Source organism: Cherax quadricarinatus, unplaced genomic scaffold (genome assembly GCF_038502225.1).
Source record: "Cherax quadricarinatus isolate ZL_2023a unplaced genomic scaffold, ASM3850222v1 Contig171, whole genome shotgun sequence".
NCBI classification, from domain to species: Eukaryota; Metazoa; Arthropoda; class Malacostraca; order Decapoda; family Parastacidae; genus Cherax; species Cherax quadricarinatus.
Window position 1 is genome coordinate 148,154 of NW_027195197.1, and position 25,847 is coordinate 174,000.

Genomic DNA, 25,847 nt, shown 5'->3' on the forward strand with positions numbered 1-25,847 from the left:
TGATGGTCTACCTTGATGATGGTCTACCTTAGTGATGGTCTACCTTGGTGATGGTCTACCTTGATGATGGTCTACCTTGATGATGGTCTACCTTGGTGATGGTCTACCTTGATGATGATGGTCTACCTTGGTGATGGTCTACCATGATGATGGTCTACCTTGATGATGATGGTCTACCTTGATGGTCTACCTTGATGATGGTCTACCTTGATGATGGTCTACCTTGATGATGGTCTACCTTGATGATGGTCTACCTTGATGATGGTCTACCTTGATGGTCTACCTTGATGATGGTCTACCTTGATGATGGTCTACCTTGATGATGGTCTACCTTGATGATGATGGTCTACCTTGATGATGGTCTACCTTGATGATGGTCTACCTTGACGATGGTCTACCTTGATGATGGTCTACCTTGATGATGATGGTCTACCTTGACGATAGTCTACCTTGATGATGGTCTACCTTGATGATGGTCTACCTTGATGATGGTCTACCTTGATGATGATGGTCTACCTTGATGATGGTCTACCTTGATGATGGTCTACCTTGATGATGGTCTATCTTGATGATGGTCTACCTTGACGATAGTCTACCTTGATGATGGTCTACCTTGATGATGGTCTACCTTGATGATGGTCTACCTTGACGATGGTCTACCTTGATGATGGTCTACCTTGATGATGATGGTCTACCTTGACGATGGTCTACCTTGTTGATGGTCTACCTTGATGATGGTCTACCTTGATGATGGTCTACCTTGATGATGATGGTCTACCTTGATGATGGTCTACCTTGATAATGATGGTCTACCTTGACGATGGTCTACCTTGATGATGGTCTACCTTGACGATGGTCTACCTTGACGATGGTCTACCTTGATGATGGTCTACCTTGACGATGGTCTACCTTGTTGATGGTCTACCTTGATGATGGTCTACCTTGATGATGGTCTACCTTGACGATGGTCTACCTTGATGATGGTCTACCTTGATGATTTTCTACCTTGATGATGGTCTACCTTGATGATGGTCTACCTTGACGATGGTCTACCTTGACGATGGTCTACCTTGATGATGGTCTACCTTGATGATGGTCTACCTTGACGATGGTCTACCTTGATGATGGTCTACCTTGATGATGGTCTATCTTGATGATGGTCTACCTTGGTGATGGTCTACCTTGATGATGGTCTACCTTGACGATGGTCTACCTTGATGATGGTCTACCTTGATGATGGTCTACCTTGATGATTGTCTACCTTGATGGTCTACCTTGACGATGGTCTGCCTTGATGATGGTCTACCTTGATGATGGTCTACCTTGACGATGGTCTACCTTGATGATGGTCTACCTTGACGATGGTCTACCTTGATGATGGTCTACCTTGATGGTCTACCTTGACGATGGTCTACCTTGATGATGGTCTACCTTGATGATGGTCTACCTTGATGATGGTCTACCTTGATGATGGTCTACCTTGACGATGGTCTACCTTGATGATAGTCTACCTTGATGATGGTCTACCTTGACGATGGTCTACCTTGATGATGGTCTACCTTGATGATGGTCTACCTTGATGATGGTCTACCTTGATGATGGTCTACCTTGATGATGGTCTACCTTGATGATGATGGTCTACCTTGATGATGGTCTACCTTGATGGTCTACCTTGATGATGGTCTACCTTGATGATGGTCTACCTTGATGATGATGGTCTACCTTGATGATTGTCTACCTTGATGATGGTCTACCTTGATGATGGTCTACCTTGATGATGGTCTACCTTGACGATGGTCTACCTTGATGATGGTCTACCTTGACGATGGTCTACCTTGACGATGGTCTACCTTGATGATGGTCTACTTTGACGATGGTCTACCTTGATGATGGTCTACCTTGACGATGGTCTACCTTGACGATGGTCTACCTTGGTGATGGTCTACCTTGGTGATGGTCTACCTAGATTATAACACTGGTGGTCTAAGACCTTCACAACTCGTACCACTGCAAAAGTTACCGTCAAAATTATCCGAGGTCGGTGTTATAATTCAGCTTTGTAAATATCAGATTCTCAGGGAAGAAACCATACCACGGGCGGGGATAGAACCCGCGGTCAGAGAGTCTCAAAACTCCAGGCCGTCACGTTAGCCACTGGACCAGCTAGCCAGCTAACGCGACGGTCTGAAATTCTGAGACTCTCTAACCGCGGGTTTTATCCCCGCCCGTGGTATGGTTTGTTTACAATCGTGTCATTACGATTTCGTGAGTCATGAGATACCATTCACGTTCTTACAAAAGCTGTGAAGAACTATTTATCAACAAAGTTAGAGGCTTTAGCCATTGTCTTGGCCTAGAGTCATTTCCCAGACATTATATACCAATATTACATATTTTGCAATGATCACTTACCTTTGATGTATCTCTTAACTAACAATGATCTCTCGGGAAGCATGTTCAGTGGTCTCTCACTTTCAGTGACTATAACTCAGAAATCTGCTATGTTCCCGGTAAGCGGAATGTGATTGCTGGTGCCCTGTTAAGGCATATCGCTTTTAAAAACCATACCCCGGCCGGGTTTGAACCCGCGGTCATAGAGTCTCAAAACTCCAGCCCGTCGCGTTAGCCACTAGACCAGCTAGCCACAATAAGATTCGTCCAACTAGGTATATTTCTACACCATAGGAAGGTTAGCACAGGCACCTCTGTGACCACAAATGCAAGTTTTTACAGACGAATCTCCAGCTAGCGTGGCCGTGACGAACTCTAGCTCAACATGACTTAAGAAATCGTAATGACACGATTGCAAACAAACCATAAGTCATATCGCTTTTGTCAGTGCAGATAACTCATTCTCCAATGAGGATTTAGAGAGAGTCCTGTGTGGTCACCAGTCCTTTGTTTCCTGACTGAGAAGGATGCTGTCCTCCGAGACGAATCATCTGTACTGCTGGTTCTTCGGTCCTATTAGGACTGACGAAGCCACTCGTGGCGAAACCTTTCCTTTAATAAATGCCTTGAACTGTTCACAAATGTATTTTTTCTGGCCTAAAATGGCAACAGAACTGAAATATATATTTACAAATGTGCTGTCTGCCTCCAGGACAAAGGTACCGTCATTGGTCTTAATCCCATTCTCAAGTATACCATCACAAAGGAACCCTGGGAGACAACTTCTGTCGAACTGTTGATGAACTTCTGTGCCTCAGAGAGGGAGACAAACACCTGCTCGTGATGGATGGATACACGAGGAGGGACTCAGCTAGTACCCAGTCCTGACAAAACTGCCGAGACAGTTGCTAATGACTTCAGAAAACACACTGTCCTCCTTCATATATGCACTCTTAATAATAATAATAATAATAATAATAATAATAATAATAATAATAATAATAATAATATCTTCATTACTACCAGTACATGATACAATTTATACAGACCATAGCTGACACCTATGACATACTACTATATAGAATGCCGCAAATTAGGTCAGTTTTGTCCCAGGATGCAACCCATACCAGTCCACTAACACCCAGGTACCCATTTTACTGATGGGCTAACATAGACAATTGGCGTAAAGAAACACATCCAATATTTCCACCCCTTCTGCCGGGAATCGAACCCGGACCCTCACTGTGTGAAGCGAGAGTTTTTGCCACCCGGCCATGGGGCACCATGGACAATGGGTTAGAGTTCGTGAATGGGTTATTCTTCTGTCCTGGTAAAATAACATCTTGATCTACTTGCTATGCAGGTGACAGACTATTACCCAAACAAAGTGAAAACCCGTCTATCGTGCCAGCCCGCCATACACGATCTTTGCTCGAGATTCGCCACATGCCAAGCACCCTGATCTGATGGATGAGTGGCCGAGCGATGTAATGGCATCCCGATCTGATGAGTGGCTGAGCGATGTAATGGCACCCCGATCTGATGAGTGGCCGAGCGATGTAATGGCGCCCCGATCTGATGAGTGGCCGAGCGATGTAATGGCGCCCCGATCTGATGAGTGGCCGAGCGATGTAATGGCGCCCCGATCAGATGAGTGGCCGAGCGATGTACTGGCTTCCTCATAATCTCACAATGCTCGTCTAAGCCAGTTTGACATAGCCGCTTTCCTTGGCTAACCCACACCCTCATTCCACAGCTGCCCTGAGGGCACCTACCTCCCCATCCCCTTGCTCTTGGCCCTTAGCTCACCAATACTAGTGTCTGCCTGGTGTAACTCAAAGCCAATAAACCACGGTTTAGTCTATGTGGGTTTATACTGTCCAGCATACCTTCTAACTCGCTATCTACCAAGACAATGCTGATGTCACAGAAGACTTGTAGTGTTCCGTGTCAGCTACTTCCACACGCTACCAGTACACAGTAGTAGTTTAGTAGCGGTAAGAGTAGCAGTAATAGTAGCAGTGGAAGTGGTAGCAGAAGTAATAGTAGTAATAATAGTATTAGCTGTAATAGTAGCTGCAGCAGCAGTAGTGATAGTTGCAGTAGTAGTAGCAATAGTAGTAGCAGCAGTAGTAGCAGTAGCAGTAATCGTAGTAGTAGTAACAGCAGTAGTAGTAGTAGTAGTAGTAGTAGTAGAGGAGATTCATTCACAGCTGTGAGTCAGGGTAAGGGGGTCTTCCCTAATCCCCTGGTAGTACAAAAGGGGAACAAGACAGGTGGGAGGGAAGGAGGGAGGGAGGGAGAGGGAGAGAGAGAGGGGGGAAGGAGGGAGGGAGGGGAAACAGTGAGGAAGGGAGGACTATACTCCCTCAGATCAATATGGTTGGTGAAGGTTTATCTCTCACTCTCTCTCTCACTCTCTCTCTATCTATCTCTTTTTCTGTCTATCTGCCCACAAGTGCATTTAAGTATATATTTTAATATTTGAAGGACGAGAAAAAGTAGGAGGGGAAGGGGAGGAGGAGGAAGAGGAGGAGCAGGAGGAGGGAAAGAAGGAGGAGAAGGAGGAAGAGGAGGAGGGGAAGAAGGAGGGGGAGTACATGTCCTCTCTAGCTATATATAGACCACTGCATCTCACAACCTCTTGGGTGGGTGGGTGGGAAGGTGGGTGGGTTGGTTGGTTAGGTGGGCGGGTCAGTCAGGTGGGTGGAAAGTGGAGCATTAGCTCTGTAATGGGTGATGGCGGGCGTGGGGAGGGGTGGCGGGCATGGGGAAGGGCAGTGGGCATTGGGAGTGGCTATGAGGGCGTTTTTTCGGGTGGCATTTGGTTCCATTGGCATGTGTGTGTGTACGAATATGCTCATGTATAAGTATTTGTATGTGTGTGTGTGTATACTGAATAAAAATTAATTGTATACAACGTTTACCTGGGTGAGAGGAAGGCCCATGACAATACTATAGTTCAGTCTTGCTTAATTATCCTTATCTCTCTTTAACTATATTTTCTTCTCTTGTTCTGTCTTATTTAGTTCTCTCCCTCTCTCCCTCTGCTTCATTATCTCTCTCTCTCTTTCTCTCTCTCTCTTTCTCTCTCTTACTCTCTCTCTCTCTTTCTCTCTCTCTATGTACCCAGGCTTTTCTGTTACCTGCTAGACCAACCAGGATGTTGCTGCTGGTAGTCCTGGACCGGGCCTGTCTGTAGTAAGTTGGTGTCTGCTGGTATCTGTCATGGTCCAGCACTACCTGTCTATCATGGACCAAGAGTAACTGTCTATCAAGGTCCAGGAGTACCTGTCTAGCACAGTACCGTAGTACCTGTCTAGTATGGTACAGTAGTACCTGTCTAGTATGGTACAGTAGCACCTATCTAGTATGGTACAGTAGTACCTGTCTAGTATGGTACAGTAGTACCTGTCTAGTATGGTACAGTAGTACCTGTCTAGTATGGTACAGTAGTACCTGTCTAGTATGGTGTACTAGGACCTGTCTAGTATAGCACGGTAGTACCTGTTTAGTATGGTACAGTAGGACCTGTCTAGTATGGTGTAGTAGGACCTGTCTAGTATGGTACAGTAGTACCTGTTTAGTATGGTACAGTAGTACCTGTCTAGTATGGTGTAGTAGGACCTGTCTAGTATAGTACAGTAGTACCTGTTTAGTATGGTACAGTAGTACCTGTCTAGTATGGTACAGTAGTACCTGTCTAGTATGGTACAGTAGTACCTGTCTAGTATGGCACAGTAGTACCTGTCTAGTATGGTACAGTAGTACCTGTCTAGTATGGTACAGTAGTACCTGTCTAGTATGGTACAGTAGTACCTGTCTAGTATAGCACAGTAGTACCTGTCTAGTATGGTACAGTAGTACCTGTCTAGTATGGTACAGTAGTACCTGTCTAGTATAGCACAGTAGTACCTGTCTAGTATGGTACAGTAGTACCTGTCTAGTATGGTACAGTAGTACCTGTCTAGTATGGCACAGTAGTACCTGTCTAGTATGGTACAGTAGTACCTGTCTAGTATGGTACAGTAGTACCTGTCTAGTATGGTACAGTAGTACCTGTCTAGTATAGCACAGTAGTACCTGTCTAGTATGGTACAGTAGTACCTGTCTAGTATGGTACAGTAGTACCTGTCTAGTATAGCACAGTAGTACCTGTCTAGTATGGTACAGTAGTACCTGTCTAGTATGGTACAGTAGTACCTGTCTAGTATGGCACAGTAGTACCTGTCTAGTATGGTACAGTAGTACCTGTCTAGTATGGTACAGTAGTACCTGTCTAGTATGGTACAGTAGTACCTGTCTAGTATAGCACAATAGTACCTGTCTAGTATGGTACAGTAGTACCTGTCTAGTATGGTACAGTAGTACCTGTCTAGTATAGCACAGTAGTACCTGTCTAGTATGGTACAGTAGTACCTGTCTAGTATGGTACAGTAGTACCTGTCTAGTATGGTACAGTAGTACCTGTCTAGTATGGCACAGTAGTACCTGTATCATGTGGGAGTTCGATACGTGGATTAGGTAAGAAATACTCACGTAGGCTGTTATTACGTATAATTGCTGTTATGTGGAGAGAGCCCTTGCCAGCCGTACCTATCTCCTTGGTTACACTCGTAATACTGACTAGCCGGCTGCCCACAGTACCCAGTGAGTGGGTCTTTTGAAATAGTGTCAGTTCAGCGCAATATGAAAGACCGTGACTCAGGCAGAGACGGTTGGTCGTTGAGTCACGGACACTGGTTACTGGTAACTGGTTACTACTACTGAGACCTGTCTAGTATGGTACAGTAGTACCTGTCTAGTATGGTACAGTAGTACCTGTCTAGTATGGTACAGTAGTACCTGTCTAGTATGGTACAGTAGTACCTGTCTAGTATGGTACAGTAGTACCTGTCTAGTATGGTACAGTAGTACCTGTCTAGTATAGCACAGTAGTACCTGTCTAGTATGGTACAGTAGTACCTGTCTAGTATGGTACAGTAGTACCTGTCTAGTATGGTACAGTAGTACCTGTCTAGTATGGTACAGTAGTACCTGTCTAGTATAGCACAGTAGTACCTGTCTAGTATGGTACAGTAGTACCTGTCTAGTATGGTACAGTAGTACCTGTCTAGTATGGTACAGTAGTACCTATCTAGTATGGTACAGTAGTACCTGTCTAGTATGGTACAGTAGTACCTGTCTAGTATGGTACAGTAGTACCTGTCTAGTATGGTACAGTAGTACCTGTCTAGTATGGTACAGTAGTACCTGTCTAGTATGGTACAGTAGTACCTGTCTAGTATGGTACAGTAGTACCTGTCTAGTATGGTACAGTAGTACCTGTCTAGTATGGTACAGTAGTACCTGTCTAGTATAGCACAGTAGTACCTGTCTAGTATGGTACAGTAGTACCTGTCTAGTATAGCACAGTAGTACCTGTCTAGTATGGTACAGTAGTACCTGTCTAGTATGGTACAGTAGTACCTGTCTAGTATGGTACAGTAGTACCTGTCTAGTATGGTACAGTAGTACCTGTCTAGTATGGTACAGTAGTACCTGTCTAGTATGGTACAGTAGTACCTGTCTAGTATGGTACAGTAGTACCTGTCTAGTATGGTACAGTAGTACCTGTCTAGTATGGTACAGTAGTACCTGTCTAGTATGGTACAGTAGTACCTGTCTAGTATGGTACAGTAGTACCTGTCTAGTTTGGTACAGTAGTACCTGTCTAGTATGGTACAGTAGTACCTGTCTAGTATGGTACAGTAGTACCTGTCTAGTATGGTGTAGTAGGACCTGTCTAGTATGGTACAGTAGTACCTGTCTAGTATGGTGTAGTAGGACCTGTCTAGTATGGTACAGTAGTACCTGTCTAGTATGGTACAGTAGTACCTGTCTAGTATGGTACAGTAGTACCTGTCTAGTATGGTACAGTAGTATCTGTCTAGTATGGTACAGTAGTACCTGTCTAGTATGGTACAGTAGTACCTGTCTAGTATGGTCCAACAATACCAAGGGGCCTAAAACTTACCTCAGACGCCTTGGAACATGAGCCCTCCCTCACCATGAAGGTCCAAAGCATTCCCGCAGCTATAATTTATCCATCAAAAAAAATCACCCTTATACTGCCCCGACGCAGAGCTTAAAATCGCATAAAAGAAAATATTTCATCGTAAAATGACCCTTTTAGTGTCTTGACTTACAGCTCAAAGTTGCGTGAAAAAGTTTAGATTGTGTTTATAGGTGAGGAATGTCTATTAATTTTATTAAAATTCTTTGGGTGTGGAAAGTTTATATTTGTGGAAGTTTATCTATATAAATTTGACCTGGAACTGAGGGTGGGAAGTTTGTGTAAGATGCAAGCAGCAACAGTCTTATTGATCCTGGTTGTTATAGGGAGGTCTGGAGTCATGTTGAGCTACCTGACGGGACAGGAAGACAGCAGTGAGTCATGGTACGTGGCGAGGTGTCAGAGTGGGCACCTGTGACCAGCGGGGTCCCGCAGGGGTCAGTCCTAGGACCAGTGCTGAAGGAATAGACTCTGAGGTGTCCCTGTTTGCATATGATGTGAAGTTGATGAGAAGAATTCACTCGATCGAAGACCAGGCAGAACTACAAAGGGATCTGGACAGGCTGCAGACCTGGTCCAGCAATTGGCTCCTGGAGTTCAATCCCACCAAGTGCAAAGTCATGAAGATTGGAGGACAAAGAAGACCGCAGACGGAATACAGTCTAGGGGGCCAAAGACAAATCTCACTAAAGGAAAAGGATCTTGGGGTGAGTATAACACCAGGCACATATCCTGAAGGGCACATCAACCAAATGTTTGCCATGGGAGGAGGCAAAAGTGCCTTCTCGTCTTCTGGGACCAACTGTCCCCAGGCCTAACCCCATTCCCCGCCCCTACGGGGCTTGGAGGGAGAAGCTAGGCACCTTGGGCTGCCACAACCCCCTCCCACACTGGGCTCGATGGGTGTGGCAGCTGCATAGCAGCAGACGATGTTAGGAGGTGGAGGTGAAAAAGCAGCAAACACTACAGGATCCTTTTGGAGCCACACCCCAGCTTTGGGCCGAATCCCAAGAGCTGGGGAAGCTCAAGAATGCCTCTTGTTGTGTTGCTGCTGCTACTTGTCCGTTGCACTCTGTGTGCAACAGAGCTGTAGGGCCATCATGGTGCCACGACTGACTGTAGGGTCTAGACTAACTGGTCTAGCCACAGACTATACTAGTCAGGCTAGCCACAGACTACACTAGTTAGTCTAGCCACAGACTACACTAGTTAGTCTAGCCACAGACTACACTAGTTAGTCTAGCCACAGACTACACTAGTTAGTCTAGCCACAGACTACACTAGTTAGTCTAGCCACAGACTACACTAGTTAGTCTAGCCACAGACTACACTAGTTAGTCTAGCCACAGACTACACTAGTTAGTCTAGCCACAGACTACACTACTTAGTCTAGCCACAGACTACACTAGTTAGTCTAGCCACAGACTACACTACTTAGTCTAGCCACAGACTACACTACTTAGTCTAGCCACAGACTACACTAGTTAGTCTAGCCACAGACTACACTAGTTAGTCTAGCCACGGACTACACTAGTTAGTCTAGCCACGGACTACACATAAATCAACACACCCACTCGCTTTGCATCACCAAAATAATGATATTCTCTGCAAGACATGAACACTATGGCACTTAAGAACACACATGGTTCTCGTACAGTGGCATAGAACACTGAGAGAACACAACATATGTGCTATTGCCTGCGATCACTACACACTTGAACACTTTCTCAAATTGTGTGGTAACAGAACACATAAGGGTAGGAACACACAAGAAAACACCCAAGAACTCACATCAGGCTACAGAAACACCATTTGGCTTTATCAGTACAATTCAAGGACTTAATTGGAAGACAGAATTATATACAAACGATCATCAGTCCCTCAGCCTTGGAGCTGTTGTGAAGCGCACCGTGGTCGCGAAGACTTTGGGACACAGGCAAGAAGGTTGGCGCTTATATACTTGCGTCAGGTGGTGCTCCAGAGTCTTCAAGACTACGGTCCTTTTCACCGGATCCAAGGCTGAGGGACTAATTACCTCATCTTTTGTATATAGTTCTGCATTATTCACGTTATGTCCTTGTATTGTATAGTGTGAGACATGCGTGGTAAGGTGTCCAGGCTTGGATATAAATGTGGCTTGGCACTCACATACACAGCTATGGGTACATATTCACGGGGAGCTCACCAGAGAATACATGAGTACTGCAGCTTTATACATCATTAGTAAGGCCTCACCTAGATTATGCAGCTCAGTTCTGGTCTCCATATTACAGAATGGACATAAATTCGTTAGAAAACATTCAGCGTAGGATGACTAAATTAATACATAGCATTAGAAATCTTCCTTATGAAGAAAGATTGAAGACTCTTAAGTTACATTCACTTGTTAGACGAAGAATGAAGGGAGACCTGATCGAAGTGTATAAGTGGAAGATAGGTATTAATAAAGGGGATATTAATAAGGTCTTGAGGATATCTCTCCAAGAGAGAACCCGCAGTAATGGATTTAAATTAGATAAGTTTAGATTTAGAAAGGACATAGGAAAGTATTGGTTTGGAAATAGGGTAGTTGATGAGTGGAACAGTCTACCTAGTTGGGTTATTGAGGCTAGGACTTTGGCTAGTTTCAAATTTAGGTTGGATAAGTACATGAGTGGGAGGGGTTGGATTTGAGTGGGACTTGCACATCAGAGCTTATTTCTTGGGTGACATTGAAAATTGGGTTGGGCAAATGTTTTGTTAGTGAGACGAATTGTAAAGGACCTGCCTAGTATGGGCCAGCAGGCCTGCTGCAGTGTTCCTCATTTCCTATGTTCTTATGTTCTTAGGTGTCCCGTAGCTCGATCGCTAGTGTACTAAGCTCGCACACTGAAATCCTGGGGTCGATCCCCAGCATGGCTGGAAACATTAGGACGTGTGTCCATAAGACACCTACTGTCCAGTGTTCACCCATCAGTAAAATGGGTACCTGGGTGCTAGTGGACTGGTGTGGGTCGTATCCTGGGTGCTAGTGGACTGGTGTGGGTCGCATCCTGGGTGTTAGTGGACTGGTGTGGGTCGCATCCTGGGTGTTAGTGGACTGGTGTGGGTCACATCCTGGGTGCTAGTGGACTGGTGTGGGTCGCATCCTGGGTGTTAGTGGACTGGTGTGGGTCACATCCTGGGTGCTAGTGGACTGGTGTGGGTCGCATCCTGGGACAAAACTGACCTAATTTGCGGGAAATGCTCAGCATAACAAGAAGCTTTCTATATAGTAGCATGTCACTGATGTCAACTATGGTCTGTATACCTTGTACATTGTTATGTCTTCGAAATTGGTCATCCTGTGTTATTTAACTATTGTAAGAGAACATATTCATCGCTTAATATTATAGCGCGAAAGTCCCCGTTTATAGCTAAAACAGAGACTTTCGGCGTTATATTATTATCTGTTATATTATTATCGCTGTTATCACTATTATCGTTATCACTATTATCGTTATTATCACTATTTTGTTATTATCACTATTATTTTAATATTATTTTTAAGTAGGATTTCTTGTGTATATAGAGTAGAGTTTAAGTCTCGGAACCATCCGGTGAATTGTTCAGTTGTTTATGTCCGGCTGGCTGACGTGGCTCAGCTGATCCAACCTGACGACGCATCAACAGACTGGCAAGTAGTCAGTCTGCTCCCTGCTCTAGCCCTGACAACTGATCAACAGACTGGCAAGTAGTCAGTCTGCTCCCTGCTCTAGCCCTGACAACTGATCAACAGACTGGCAAGTAGTCAGTCTGCTCCCTGCTCTAGCCCTGACAACTGATCAACAGACTGGCAAGTAGTCAGTCTGCTCCCAGCTCTAGCCCTGACAACTGATCAACAGACTGGCAAGTAGTCAGTCTGCTCCCAGCTCTAGCCCTGACAACTGATCAACAGACTGGCAAGTAGTCAGTCTGCTCCCTGCTCTAGCCCTGACAACTGATCAACAGACTGGCAAGTAGTCAGTCTGCTCCCAGCTCTAGCCCTGACAACTGACCAACAAACTGGCAAGTAGTCAGTCTGCTCCCTGCTCTAGCCCTGACAACTGACCAACAGACTGGCAAGTAGTCAGTCTTCTCCCTGCTCTAGCCCTGACAACTGATCAACAGACTGGCAAGTAGTCAGTCTGCTCCCAGCTCTAGCCCTGACAACTGACCAACAGACTGGCAAGTAGTCAGTCTGCTCCCTGCTCTAGCCCTGACAACTGATCAACAGACTGGCAAGTAGTCAGTCTGCTCCCTGCTCTAGCCCTGACAACTGACCAACAGACTGGCAAGTAGTCAGTCTGCTCCCTGCTCTAGCCCTGACAACTGATCAACAGACTGGCAAGTAGTCAGTCTGCTCCCTGCTCTAGCCCTGACAACTGACCAACAGACTGGCAAGTAGTCAGTCTGCTCCCAGCTCTAGCCCTGACAACTGACCAACAAACTGGCAAGTAGTCAGTCTGCTCCCAGCTCTAGCCCTGACAACTGACCAACAAACTGGCAAGTAGTCAGTCTGCTCCCTGCTCTAGCCCTGACAACTGACCAACAAACTGGCAAGTAGTCAGTCTGCTCCCAGCTCTAGCCCTGACAACTGACCAACAAAGTGGCAAGTAGTCAGTCTGCTCCCAGCTCTAGCCCTGACAACTGACCAACAGACTGGCAAGTAGTCAGTCTGCTCCCAGCTCTAGCCCTGACAACTGACCAACAAACTGGCAAGTAGTCAGTCTGCTCCCTGCTCTAGCCCTGACAACTGACCAACAAACTGGCAAGTAGTCAGTCTGCTCCCTGCTCTAGCCCTGACAACTGATCGTATATTGGCTCTTACGGTGTACAGTTGAATGGTTTTGAGAATTTGACTCAAGAGCTGACTCACTTTGTTCCTCATTGCTCTGAAAGACTCTTTTAATATTTATATTCTTGGTCAGTTCAGTAATCCATAGAGATACTTTACGGCCAGATTCAAAGGTCTTGTTAAATCTTGTACCTTTTGTATTTTGAGTTTACAGTCTTGTTAAGAAAGAGACGTAAATGTTATTGAAGACTTAATTACAGGAAGAATAATTAAACTTCCTTATTAATGTGACGTTTCCATGATTTTGAACTAAATGTATATGGTAATTTATTGTACAAAGTATTAAGTTACATTAACTACAAAGAGAGAAGATAAAGTATTGTATTTAAATACTTTAATAAATTTGAATATTATTCTATGGAGTTTCCCAGTTGAAATTATTTCCCCTAGACTCTTAAAACTTTAAATAACTCGGATCCAAAAATCTTGTTGCATAAGAAATGAATGGTAACAGTCCACATTCTGAAGTTCTTTAGAAATAAAGATTATTATTTTTATTATTAGAGTTGACAGCTTAAGCCTATATGTGTGGGTAGGCTAGACAACCTCCACACAGCTTAAACCTATATGTGTGGGTAGGCTAAACAACCTCCACACAGCTTAAACCTATATGTGTGGGTAGGCTAGACAACCTCCACACAGCTTAAACCTATATGTGTGGGTAGGCTAAACAACCTCCACACAGCTTAAACCTATATGTGTGGGTAGGCTAGACAACCTCCACACAGCTTAAACCTATATGTGTGGGTAGGCTAAACAACCTCCACACAGCTTAAACCTATATGTGTGGGTAGGCTAGACAACCTCCACACAGCTTAAACCTATATGTGTGGGTAGGCTAGACAACCTCCACACAGCTTAAACCTATATGTGTGGGTAGGCTAGACAACCTCCACACAGCTTAAACCTATATGTGTGGGTAGGCTAAACAACCTCCACACAGCTTAAACCTATATGTGTGGGTAGGCTAGACAACCTCCACACAGCTTAAACCTATATGTGTGGGTAGGCTAGACAACCTCCACACAGCTTAAACCTATATGTGTGGGTAGGCTAGACAACCTCCACACAGCTTAAACCTATATGTGTGGGTAGGCTAGACAACCTCCACACAGCTTAAGCCTATATGTGTGGGTAGGCTAGACAACCTCCACACAGCTTAAACCTATATGTGTGGGTAGGCTAGACAACCTCCACACCCCTGTGAGGCTGTAATTAATTGTAGTGAGATAAAGTATCAACACAGGATGCTGACCACGTAGTTAAGGACAACATGGGAGGCTGTGAAGACCCCGGATATCACTACCCAGATTTCCGGGGGGAAAAACAAGTATATTTGGGTATAAATCCTGTATATACTCGCGTCTGGAAGATGTAGCTAGGAGACCCAACAACAAGATGTACTGGTGGACGGATGCTGCTTGGATGTGGAGATGAAATATTCTTCATCTCTCTGGACAGCACACTGCTGATGCTGCTGTATCTACTGTTACCAGATGTGTACCAGCAATGTTGTGTATACACTGAGAGGTGTATACCTAGGTGTGTATACACTGAGAGGTGTATAACTCATTAAATAAGCACTGAAGGATGTATATCAGTGTGTGTATACACAGAAAGATGCATTTGTCAGAGTGTATACACTGAGAGGTGTATATCTCAATGTATATACACTGAGAGGTGTATATCTCAGTGTATATACACTGAGAGGTGTATATCTCAATGTATATACACTGAAAGGTGTATATCTCAGTGTATATACACTGAGAGGTGTATATCTCAGAGTGTATACACTGAGAGGTGTATATCTCAATGTGTATACACTGAGAGGTGTATATCTCAATGTATATACACTGAGAGGTGTATATCTCAGTGTATATACACTGAGAGGTGTATATCTCAGTGTATATACACTGAGAGGTGTATATCTCAGTGTATATACACTGAGAGGTGTATATCTCAGTGTATATACACTGAGAGGTGTATATCTCAGTGTATATACACTGAGAGGTGTATATCTCAGTGTATATACACTGAGAGGTGTATATCTCAGTGTATATACACTGAGAGGTGTATATCTCAGTGTATATACACTGAGAGGTGTATATCTCAGTGTATATACACTGAGAGGTGTATATCTCAGTGTATATACACTGGTAGTTTACATTAATCAGTATTTTAGGTATTAAAGTATTCTTGACTGGTGGTGACCAGGTGACCAGCAGCCTTAATGACCCTGGTGTAGTAGATAGACTTTAAACCCCATTAACCAACCAACCAGCCTTAATGACCCTAGTGTAGTAGATAGACTTTAAACCCCATTAACCAACCAACCAGTCTTAATGACCCTGGTGTAGTAGATAGACTTTAAACCCAATTAACCAACCAACCAGTCTTAATGACCCTGGTGTAGTAGATAGACTTTAAACCCCATTAACCAACCAACCAGTCTTAATGACCCTGGTGTAGTAGATAGACTTTAAACCCCATTAACCAACCAACCAGCCTTAATGACCATGGTGTAGTAGATAGACTTTAAACCCAATTAACCAACCAACCAGTCTTAATGACCATGGTGTAGTAGATAGACTTTAAACCCCATTAACCAACCAACCAGCCTTAATGACCATGGTGTAGTAGATAGACTTTAAACCCCATTAACCAACCAACCAGTCTTAATGACCATGGTGTAATAGATAGACTTTAAACCCCATTAACCACCCAACCAGTCTTACTGACCCTGGTGTAGTAGATAGACTTTAAACCCCATTAACCAACCAACCAGTCTTAATGACCATGGTGTAGTAGATAGACTTTAAACCCCATTAACCAACCAACCAGTCTTACTGACCCTGGTGTAGTAGATAGACTTTAAACCCCATTAACCAACCAACCAGCCTTAATGACCATGGTGTAGTAGATAGACTTTAAACCCCATTAACCAACCAACCAGTCTTAATGACCATGGTGTAGTAGATAGACTTTAAACCCCATTAACCAACCAACCAGTCTTACTGACCCTGGTGTAGTAGATAGACTTTAAACCCCATTAACCAACCAACCAGTCTTAATGACCATGGTGTAGTAGATAGATTTTAAACCCCATTAACCAACCTACTAGTGCATTCTCTTCCCTCAAATTCAATCTTAAATATTAGGTGTTGTCAAAATTCTCACCAACAGTTCAAATTCTATTTCTAATCTGAGGTTCCGCTAAAATAACCCAGACAGTAAAATAACCACTGTTGAATAACACTGTCATTATAACCAACTAATCTCTCTAAAACACTACTGTACTGTACAGAGGAGTGCCATTAACACTGAGGAGTGCCATTAACACAGAGGAGTGCCATTAACACAGAGGAGTGCCATTAACACAGAGGAGTGCTATTAACACTGAGGAGTGCCATTAACACAGAGGAGTGCCATTAACACAGAGGAGTGCCATTAACACAGAGGAGTGCTATTAACACTGAGGAGTGCCATTAACACTGAGGAGTGCCATTAACACAGAGGAGTGCCATTAACACAGAGGAGTGCCATTAACACTGAGGAGTGCCATTAACACAGAGGAGTGCTATTAACACTGAGGAGTGCTATTAACACAGAGGAGTGCCATTAACACTGAGGAGTGCTATTAACACAGAGGAGTGCCATTAACACAGAGGAGTGCCATTAACACAGAGGAGTGGCATTAACACAGAGGAGTGCTATTAACACTGAGGAGTGCCATTAACACAGAGGAGTGCTATTAACACTGAGGAGTGCTATTAACACTGAGGAGTGCCATTAACACAGAGGAGTGCTATTAACACTGAGGAGTGCTATTAACACAGAGGAGTGCTATTAACACTGAGGAGTGCTATTAACACAGAGGAGTGCTATTAACACTGAGGAGTGCTATTAACACAGAGGAGTGCCATTAACACTGAGGAGTGCTATTAACACTGAGGAGTGCTATTAACACAGAGGAGTGCCATTAACACAGAGGAGTGGCATTAACACAGAGGAGTGGCATTAACACAGAGGAGTGCTATTAACACTGAGGAGTGCCATTAACACAGAGGAGTGCTATTAACACTGAGGAGTGCTATTAACACTGAGGAGTGCCATTAACACAGAGGAGTGCTATTAACACTGAGGAGTGCTATTAACACAGAGGAGTGCCATTAACACTGAGGAGTGCTATTAACACAGAGGAGTGCCATTAACACAGAGGAGTGGCATTAACACAGAGGAGTGCTATTAACACTGAGGAGTGCCATTAACACAGAGGAGTGCTATTAACACTGAGGAGTGCTATTAACACAGAGGAGTGCCATTAACACAGAGGAGTGCCATTAACACTGAGGAGTGCCATTAACACTGAGGAGTGCCATTAACACAGAGGAGTGCTATTAACATTGAGGAGTGCCATTAACACAGAGGAGTGCCATTAACATTGAGGAGTGCCATTAACACTTTCATAACACTGAGGAGTGCCATTAACACAGAGGAGTGCCATTAACACAGAGGAGTGCCATTAACACAGAGGAGTGCCATTAACACAGAGGAGTGCCATTAACACAGAGGAGTGCCATTAACACAGAGGAGTGCCATTAACACAGAGGAGTGCCATTAACACAGAGGAGTGCCATTAACACAGAGGAGTGCTATTAACACAGAGGAGTGCTATTAACACAGAGGAGTGCCATTAACACAGAGGAGTGCCATTAACACTTTCATAACACTGAGGAGTGCCATTAACACAGAGGAGTGCTATTAACACTGAGGAGTGCCATTAACATTGAGGAGTGCCATTAACACTTTCATAACACTGAGGAGTGCCATTAACACAGAGGAGTGCTATTAACACTGAGGAGTGCCATTAACACAGAGGAGTGCCATTAACACAGAGGAGTGCTATTAACACTGAGGAGTGCCATTAACATTGAGGAGTGCCATTAACACAGAGGAGTGCTATTAACACAGAGGAGTGCTATTAACACAGAGGAGTGCCATTAACACAGAGGAGTGCCATTAACACAGAGGAGTGCCATTAACACAGAGGAGTGCTATTAACACAGAGGAGTGCCATTAACACAGAGGAGTGCCATTAACACAGAGGAGTGCCATTAACACAGAGGAGTGCCATTAACACAGAGGAGTGCTATTAACACAGAGGAGTGCTATTAACACAGAGGAGTGCTATTAACACAGAGGAGTGCCATTAACACAGAGGAGTGCCATTAACACAGAGGAGTGCTATTAACACTGAGGAGTGCCATTAACACAGAGGAGTGCTATTAACACTGAGGAGTGCCATTAACATTGAGGAGTGCCATTAACACAGAGGAGTGCTATTAACACTGAGGAGTGCCATTAACATTGAGGAGTGCTATTAACACTGAGGAGTGCCATTAACACAGAGGAGTGCTATTAACACTGAGGAGTGCCATTAACACAGAGGAGTGCTATTAACACTGAGGAGTGCCATTAACACAGAGGAGTGCTACTAACACTGAGGAGTGCCATTAACACAGAAGAGTGCTATTAACACTGAGGAGTGCCATTAACACAGATGAGTGCTATTAACACTGAGGAGTGCCATTAACATTGAGGAGTGCCATTAACACAGAGGAGTGCTATTAACACTGAGGAGTGCTATTAACACAGAGGAGTGCTATTAACACTGAGGAGTGCCATTAACACAGAGGAGTGCTATTAACACTGAGGAGTGCCATTAACATTGAGGAGTGCCATTAACACAGAGGAGTGCTATTGACACTGAGGAGTGCCATTAACACAGAGGAGTGCTATTAACACTGAGGAGTGCCATTAACACAGAGGAGTGCTATTAACACTGAGGAGTGCCATTAACATTGAGGAGTGCCATTAACACAGAGGAGTGCTATTAACACTGAGGAGTGCCATTAACACAGAAGAGTGCTATTAACACTGAGGAGTGCCATTAACACAGAGGAGTGCTATTAACACTGAGGAGTGCCATTAACACAGAGGAGTGCCATTAACACTGAGGAGTGCCATTAACACAGAGGAGTGCTATTAACACTGAGGAGTGCCATTAACATTGAGGAGTGCCATTAACACAGAGGAGTGCTATTAACACTGAGGAGTGCCATTAACATTGAGGAGTGCCATTAACACTTTCATAACACTGAGGAGTGCCAATAACACTGTAGAGTGCCATTAACACTTTAATAACACTGAGGAGTGCCATTAACACTTCCATAAAACTGAGAAGTGCCATTAACACTGCCATAACACTGCAGAGTGCCATTAACACTTCCATAACACTGAGGAGTGCCATTAACATTGAGGAGTGCCATTAACACTGAGGAGTGCCATTAACACTGAGGAGTGCCACTAACACTGAGGAGTGTCATTAACACTTCCATAACACTGAGGAGTGCCATTAACTCTGAGAAGTGCCACTAACACTGATGAGTGCCATTAACACTGAGGAGTGCCATTAATACTTCAATAACACTGAAGAGTGCCATTAACACTGAGGAGTGCCATTAACACTTTAATAACACTGAGGAGTGCCATTAACATTGAGGAGTACCATTAACACTGAGGAGTGTCATTAACACTGAGGAGTGCCATTAACACTGAGGAGTTCCATTAACACTGAGGAGTGCCATTAACACTGAGGAGTGCCATTAACACTGAGGAGTTCCATTAACACTGAGAAGTGCCATTAACACTGAGAGTACCATTAACACTGAGGAGTGCCATTAACACTGAGGAGTGCCATTAACACTTCAATAACACTGAAGAGTGCCATTAACACTGAGGAGTGCCACTAACACTGAGGAGTGCCACTAACACTGAGGAGTGCATTAACACTGACGAGTGCCGTTAACAATTCCATAATACTTAAGAGTGCCATTAACGCTGAGGAGTGTCATTAACACTGAGGAGTGCCATTAACACTGAGGAGGGCCATTAACACTGAGGAGTGTGACCAACACTTAGGAGTGCCATTAACACTGAGGAGTGTCACTAAGACTGAGGAGTGCCATTAACACTGAGTGCCACTAACACTGAGGAGTGCCATTAACACTTAGGAGGGCCACTAACACTGAGGAGTGCTATTAACACTGAGGAGTGCCATTAACACTGAGGAGTGCCATTAACACTTCAATAACACTGAAGAGTGCCATTAACACTGAGGAGTGCCACTAACACTGAGGAGTGCCACTAACACTGAGGAGTGCATTAACACTGACGAGTGCCGTTAACAATTCCATAATACTTAAGAGTGCCATTAACGCTGAGGAGTGTCATTAACACTGAGGAGTGCCATTAACACTGAGGAGGGCCATTAACACTGAGGAGTGTGACCAACACTTAGGAGTGCCATTAACACTGAGGAGTGTCACTAAGACTGAGGAGTGCCATTAACACTGAGTGCCACTAACACTGAGGAGTGCCATTAACACTTAGGAGGGCCACTAACACTGAGGAGTGCTATTAACACTGAGGAGGGCCATTAACACTGAGAAGGGCCATTAGCACTGAGGAGTGCCACTAACACTGAGGAGTGCCATTAACACTGAGGAGGGCCATTAACACTGAGTGCCACTAACACTGAGGAGTGCCATTAACACTTAGGAGGGCCACTAACACTGAGGAGTGCCATTAACACTGAGGAGTGCCATTAACACTGAGGAGTGCCATTAACACTGAGGAGTGCCATTAACACTGAGGAGGGCCATTAACACTGAGGAGTGCCATTAACACTGAGGAGTGCCATTAACACTGAGGAGTGTCATTAACACTGAGGAGTGCCATTAACACTGAGGAGTGCCATTAACACTGAGGAGGGCCATTAACACTGAGGAGTGCCATTAACACTGAGGAGTGCCATTAACACTGAGGAGGGCCATTAACACTGAGGAGTGCCATTAACACTGAGGAGTGCCATTAACACTGAGGAGTGCCATTAACACTGAGGAGTGCCATTAACACTGAGGAGGGCCATTAACACTGAGGAGTGCCATTAACACTGAGGATTGCCAGTAACATTGAGAAGGGCCACTAACACTGAGGAGGACCATTAACACTGAGGAGGACCACTAACACTGAGGAGGACCACTAACACTGAGGAGGACCACTAACACTGAGGAGGGCCACTAACACTGAGGAGGACCACTAACACTGAGGAGGACCATTAACACTGAGGAGGACCACTAACACTGAGGAGTGTCACTAACACCGATGAGTGTCACTAACACTGAGGAGGACCACTAACACTGAGGAGGGCCACTAACACTGAGGAGGACCACTAACACTGAGGAGGACCACTAACACTGAGGAGGACCACTAACACTGAGGAGGACCACTAACACTGAGGAGGACCACTAACACTGAGGAGGACCACTAACACTGAGGAGGACCACTAACACTGAGGAGGACCACTAACACTGAGGAGGACCACTAACACTGAGGAGGATCACTAACACTGAGGAGGACCACTAACACTGAGGAGGACCACTAACACTGAGGAGGACCACTAACACTGAGGAGGACCACTAACACTGAGGAGTGTCACTAACACTGAGGAGGATCACTAACACTGAGGAGTGTCACTAACACTGAGGAGGACCACTAACACTGAGGAGGACCACTAACACTGAGGAGTGTCACTAACACTGAGGAGGACCACTAACACTGAGGAGTATCACTAACACTGAGGAGGACCACTAACACTGAGGAGGACCACTAACACTGAGGAGTGTCACTAACACTGAGGAGGACCACTAACACTGAGGAGGACCACTACCTGAGGAATGTCACAAGAGGGCCACTAGAGACCACTTGCACTGAGAAATGCAAATAGAGGGCTACTACAGGACCACTAACACTGAGGAATGCCACTACAGGGCCACCAGATCGCCACTAACACTGAGAAATGCCGCTATAGGGCCACCTGAGGGCCATTATGGGGCCATCAGAGGGCCACTAACACTCTTATTTTCATCTTCTACAGAAACAAGCGATGCTGGTGTGGCAGCTGGAGGAGGAGTTGAGGCATCACAAGAACCTGGGACCCAGCCTGGAGGTACTGGCACTCTTACTGGCACTGCCACTCTTACTGGCACTCTAGCACTCTGGCACTCTTGCTGGCACTGGCACTCTTACTGGCACTGGCACTCTTACTGGCACTCTGGTACTCTTACTGGCACTGGCACTCTTACTGGCACTCTGGCACTCTTACTGGCACTCTGGCACTCTTACTGGCACTCTTGCTGGCACTGGCACTCTTACTGGCACTGGCACTCTTACTGGCACTCTGGTACTCTTACTGGCACTGGCACTCTTACTAGCACTCTGGCACTCTTATTGGATGCCACTCTTATTGATACTCTTACTGGCAGTCTGACACTCTGGTTGCCACTCTTATTGACGCTCTTAGTGGCACTCTGTCACTATTAGTGGCACTGGCACTCTTAGTGGCACTGACAGCTGGTACTCTTGTTGCCGCTCTTATTGACACTCTTAGTGGTACTCTGGCACTTTTACTGGTACTCTGGCACTCTTGCTGGCTACCACTCTTATTGACACTCTTACTGGCACTCTGGCACTCTTACTGGCACTCTGGCACTCTTACTGACACTTTTACTAGCTCTCGTACTGGCACTCTTACTGACACTCTGGCACTTGTACTGGCATTCTGGCACTCTTACTGGCTGCCACTCTTATTGACACTCTTAGTGGCACTCTTACTGGCACTCGTACTGGCACTCTTACTAGCACAATTACTTGCTGCCAATCTTACTGGTACTCTCACTGGCACTCTTACACTCTTACTGCCACTCTTACTGGTATTCTTATTGCCACTCTTACTGGCTCTCTAACTGGCACTCTTACTGGCACTCTTACTCGCTACCACTCTTGACACTTAATTCCACTCTTACTGCTATTCTTAATGCCATGCTTACTGGCATTCTCATTGTCATTCTTACTGGCACTCTGGCACTCTTTATTGGCTAAAAATTTTACTGGCTGGCACTCTGGCAGTCTTACTGACTGCCACTCTTACTGGCACTCTGGCAGTCTTACTGGTTGCCACTCTTACTGGCACTTTGCCACTCTTACTGGCTGGCATTCTTACAGGCTGCACTCTTACCGGTACTCTTACTGGCTGGCACTCTTACTGATATTCTTACTAGCTGGCACTCTTACAGGCTGGCACTCTTATCGGTACTCTTACTGGCTGGCACTCTTACAGGCTGGCACTCTTACTGGCTGGCACTCTTACAGGCTGGCACTCTTACTGGCTGGCACTCTTACAGGCTGGCACTCTTACTGGCTGGCACTCTTACTGGCTGGCACTCTTACATGCTGGCATTCTTACAGGCTGGCACTCTTACTGGCTGTCACTCTTACAGGCTGGCACTCTTACTGGTGCTCTTACTAGCTAGTACTCCTACTAGCTGGCACTCTTGAAGGTGGATTTACTGGCACGCTTATTTACACTCTGGCACTCTTACTGGCACTTTGGAACTCTTATTGGTACTCTCTTACTTGCACTCTCTGGCACTCTTACCGGCACTATAACTGGCACTTTGAATGGAGCTCTTTTAATTTTTTCTTACTGGCACTCTCTGATTATCTTGCACTCTTAATGACACTCTCTCTTATGGCACTCTTACTAACAGCCCAAATGGCACTCTTATAGCACTCTTACTGGCACTCTGACTAACACTCTTACTAACAGCCCAAATGGCACTCTTATAGCACTCTTACTGGCACTCTGACTAACACTCTTACAGGCTCTCTTACTGGCACTCTTACAGGCTCTCTGGCACTCTTTCTTGCACTCTTGCAGGCTCTCTGGCACTCTTATTGGCACTCTTACTAGCACTCTTAATGACTCTTACCGGCACTCTTAAGAGCCTAACTCACAAATTACAATTATCATAGGCCTATCACAGCCAGATTTTATGGCCTAGTTGATATATCAACTAGTCACAAACTATCCAGACTAGTAGCTAACCTAGTTGTTAAATTAGTTGCCTAATTGGGTAGTTAACTAGTATCCAAAGTAGTTTACTATCTACTACGATAGTCTGCCTAACTACTAGACTACTGGTAGACTACTGGTAGACTACTGGTTGACTACTGGTAGACTACTGGTAGACTACTGGTAGTCTACTCGTAGACTACTGGTAGACTACTGGTAGACTACTGGTAGACTACTGGTAGACTACTGGTTGACTACTGGTAGACTACTGGTAGACTACTGGTTGACTACTGGTAGACTACTGGTAGACTACTGGTAGACTACTGGTTGACTACTGGTAGACTACTGGTAGACTACTGGTAGACTACTGGTAGACTACTGGTAGACTACTGGTAGACTACTGGTTGACTACTGGTTGACTACTGGTAGACTACTGGTAGACTACTTGTAGACTACTGTTTGACTACTGGTAGACTACTGGTAGACTACTGGTAGACTACTGGTAGACTACTGGTAGACTACTGGTAGATTACTGGTTGACTACTGGTAGACTATAGACTACTGGTTGACTACTGGTAGACTACTGGTAGACTACTGGTAGACTACTGGTAGACTACTGGTAGACTACTGGTAGACTACTGGTTGACTACTGGTTGACTACTGGTAGACTACTGGTAGACTACTTGTAGACTACTGTTTGACTACTGGTAGACTACTGGTAGACTACTGGTAGACTACTGGTAGACTACTGGTAGACTACTGGTAGATTACTGGTTGACTACTGGTAGACTACTGGTAGACTACCGGTAGATTACTGGTAGACTACTGGTAGACTACTGGTAGACTACTGGTAGACTACTTGTAGACTACTGGTTGACTACTGGTAGACTACTGGTAGACTACTGGTAGACTACTGGTAGATTACTGGTTGACTACTGGTAGACTACTGGTAGACTACTGGTAGACTACTGGTAGACTACTGGTAGACTACTGGTTGACTACTGGTAGACTACTGGTAGACTACTGGTAGACTACTGGTAGACTACTGGTAGACTACTGGTAGACTACTTGTAGACTACTGGTTGACTACTGGTAGACTACTGGTAGACTACTGGTAGACTACTGGTAGACTACTGGTAGACTACTGGTTGACTACTGGTAGACTACTGGTAGACTACTGGTAGACTACTGGTAGACTACTGGTTGACTACTGGTAGACTACTGGTAGACTACTGGTAGACTACTGGTAGACTACAAGTCAATTACAGGTTTGAGTGTATTACTGGGAGTGTATCAGTGTATTTTTGGTGTATCACTAGGTGTATTTCTGTGTCCATGGATGTGTGGGTGTATGAGTGTATTTTATGGGAGTATGGGTGTATTTTTAGGTCCCTGGGTGTATTTTTAGGTCCCTGGGTGTATTTTTAGGTCCCTGGGTGTATTTTTAGGTCCCTGAGTGTATTTATAGGCCCCTGGGTGTATTTATAGGCCTCTGGGTGTATTTTTATGTCCCTGGGTGTATTTATAGGTCCTTGGGTGTATTTATAGGCCCCTGGGTGTATTTTTATGCC

At 44.9% G+C, this 25,847-nt stretch overlaps 1 protein-coding gene across 3 annotated transcripts in view; it reads left to right on the forward strand.

Moving 5' to 3' along the window:
- Positions 1-25,847, forward strand: part of LOC138851241 (outer dense fiber protein 2-like) — a 182,455-nt gene that overhangs the window by 45,897 nt on the left and 110,711 nt on the right. For all 3 annotated transcript variants that reach the window (XM_070080143.1, XM_070080142.1, XM_070080144.1), the window contains exon 2: positions 22,300-22,371. In XM_070080143.1, the coding sequence (XP_069936244.1) occupies positions 22,300-22,371 (72 nt within the window). The remainder of the gene's footprint in view (positions 1-22,299; positions 22,372-25,847) is intronic.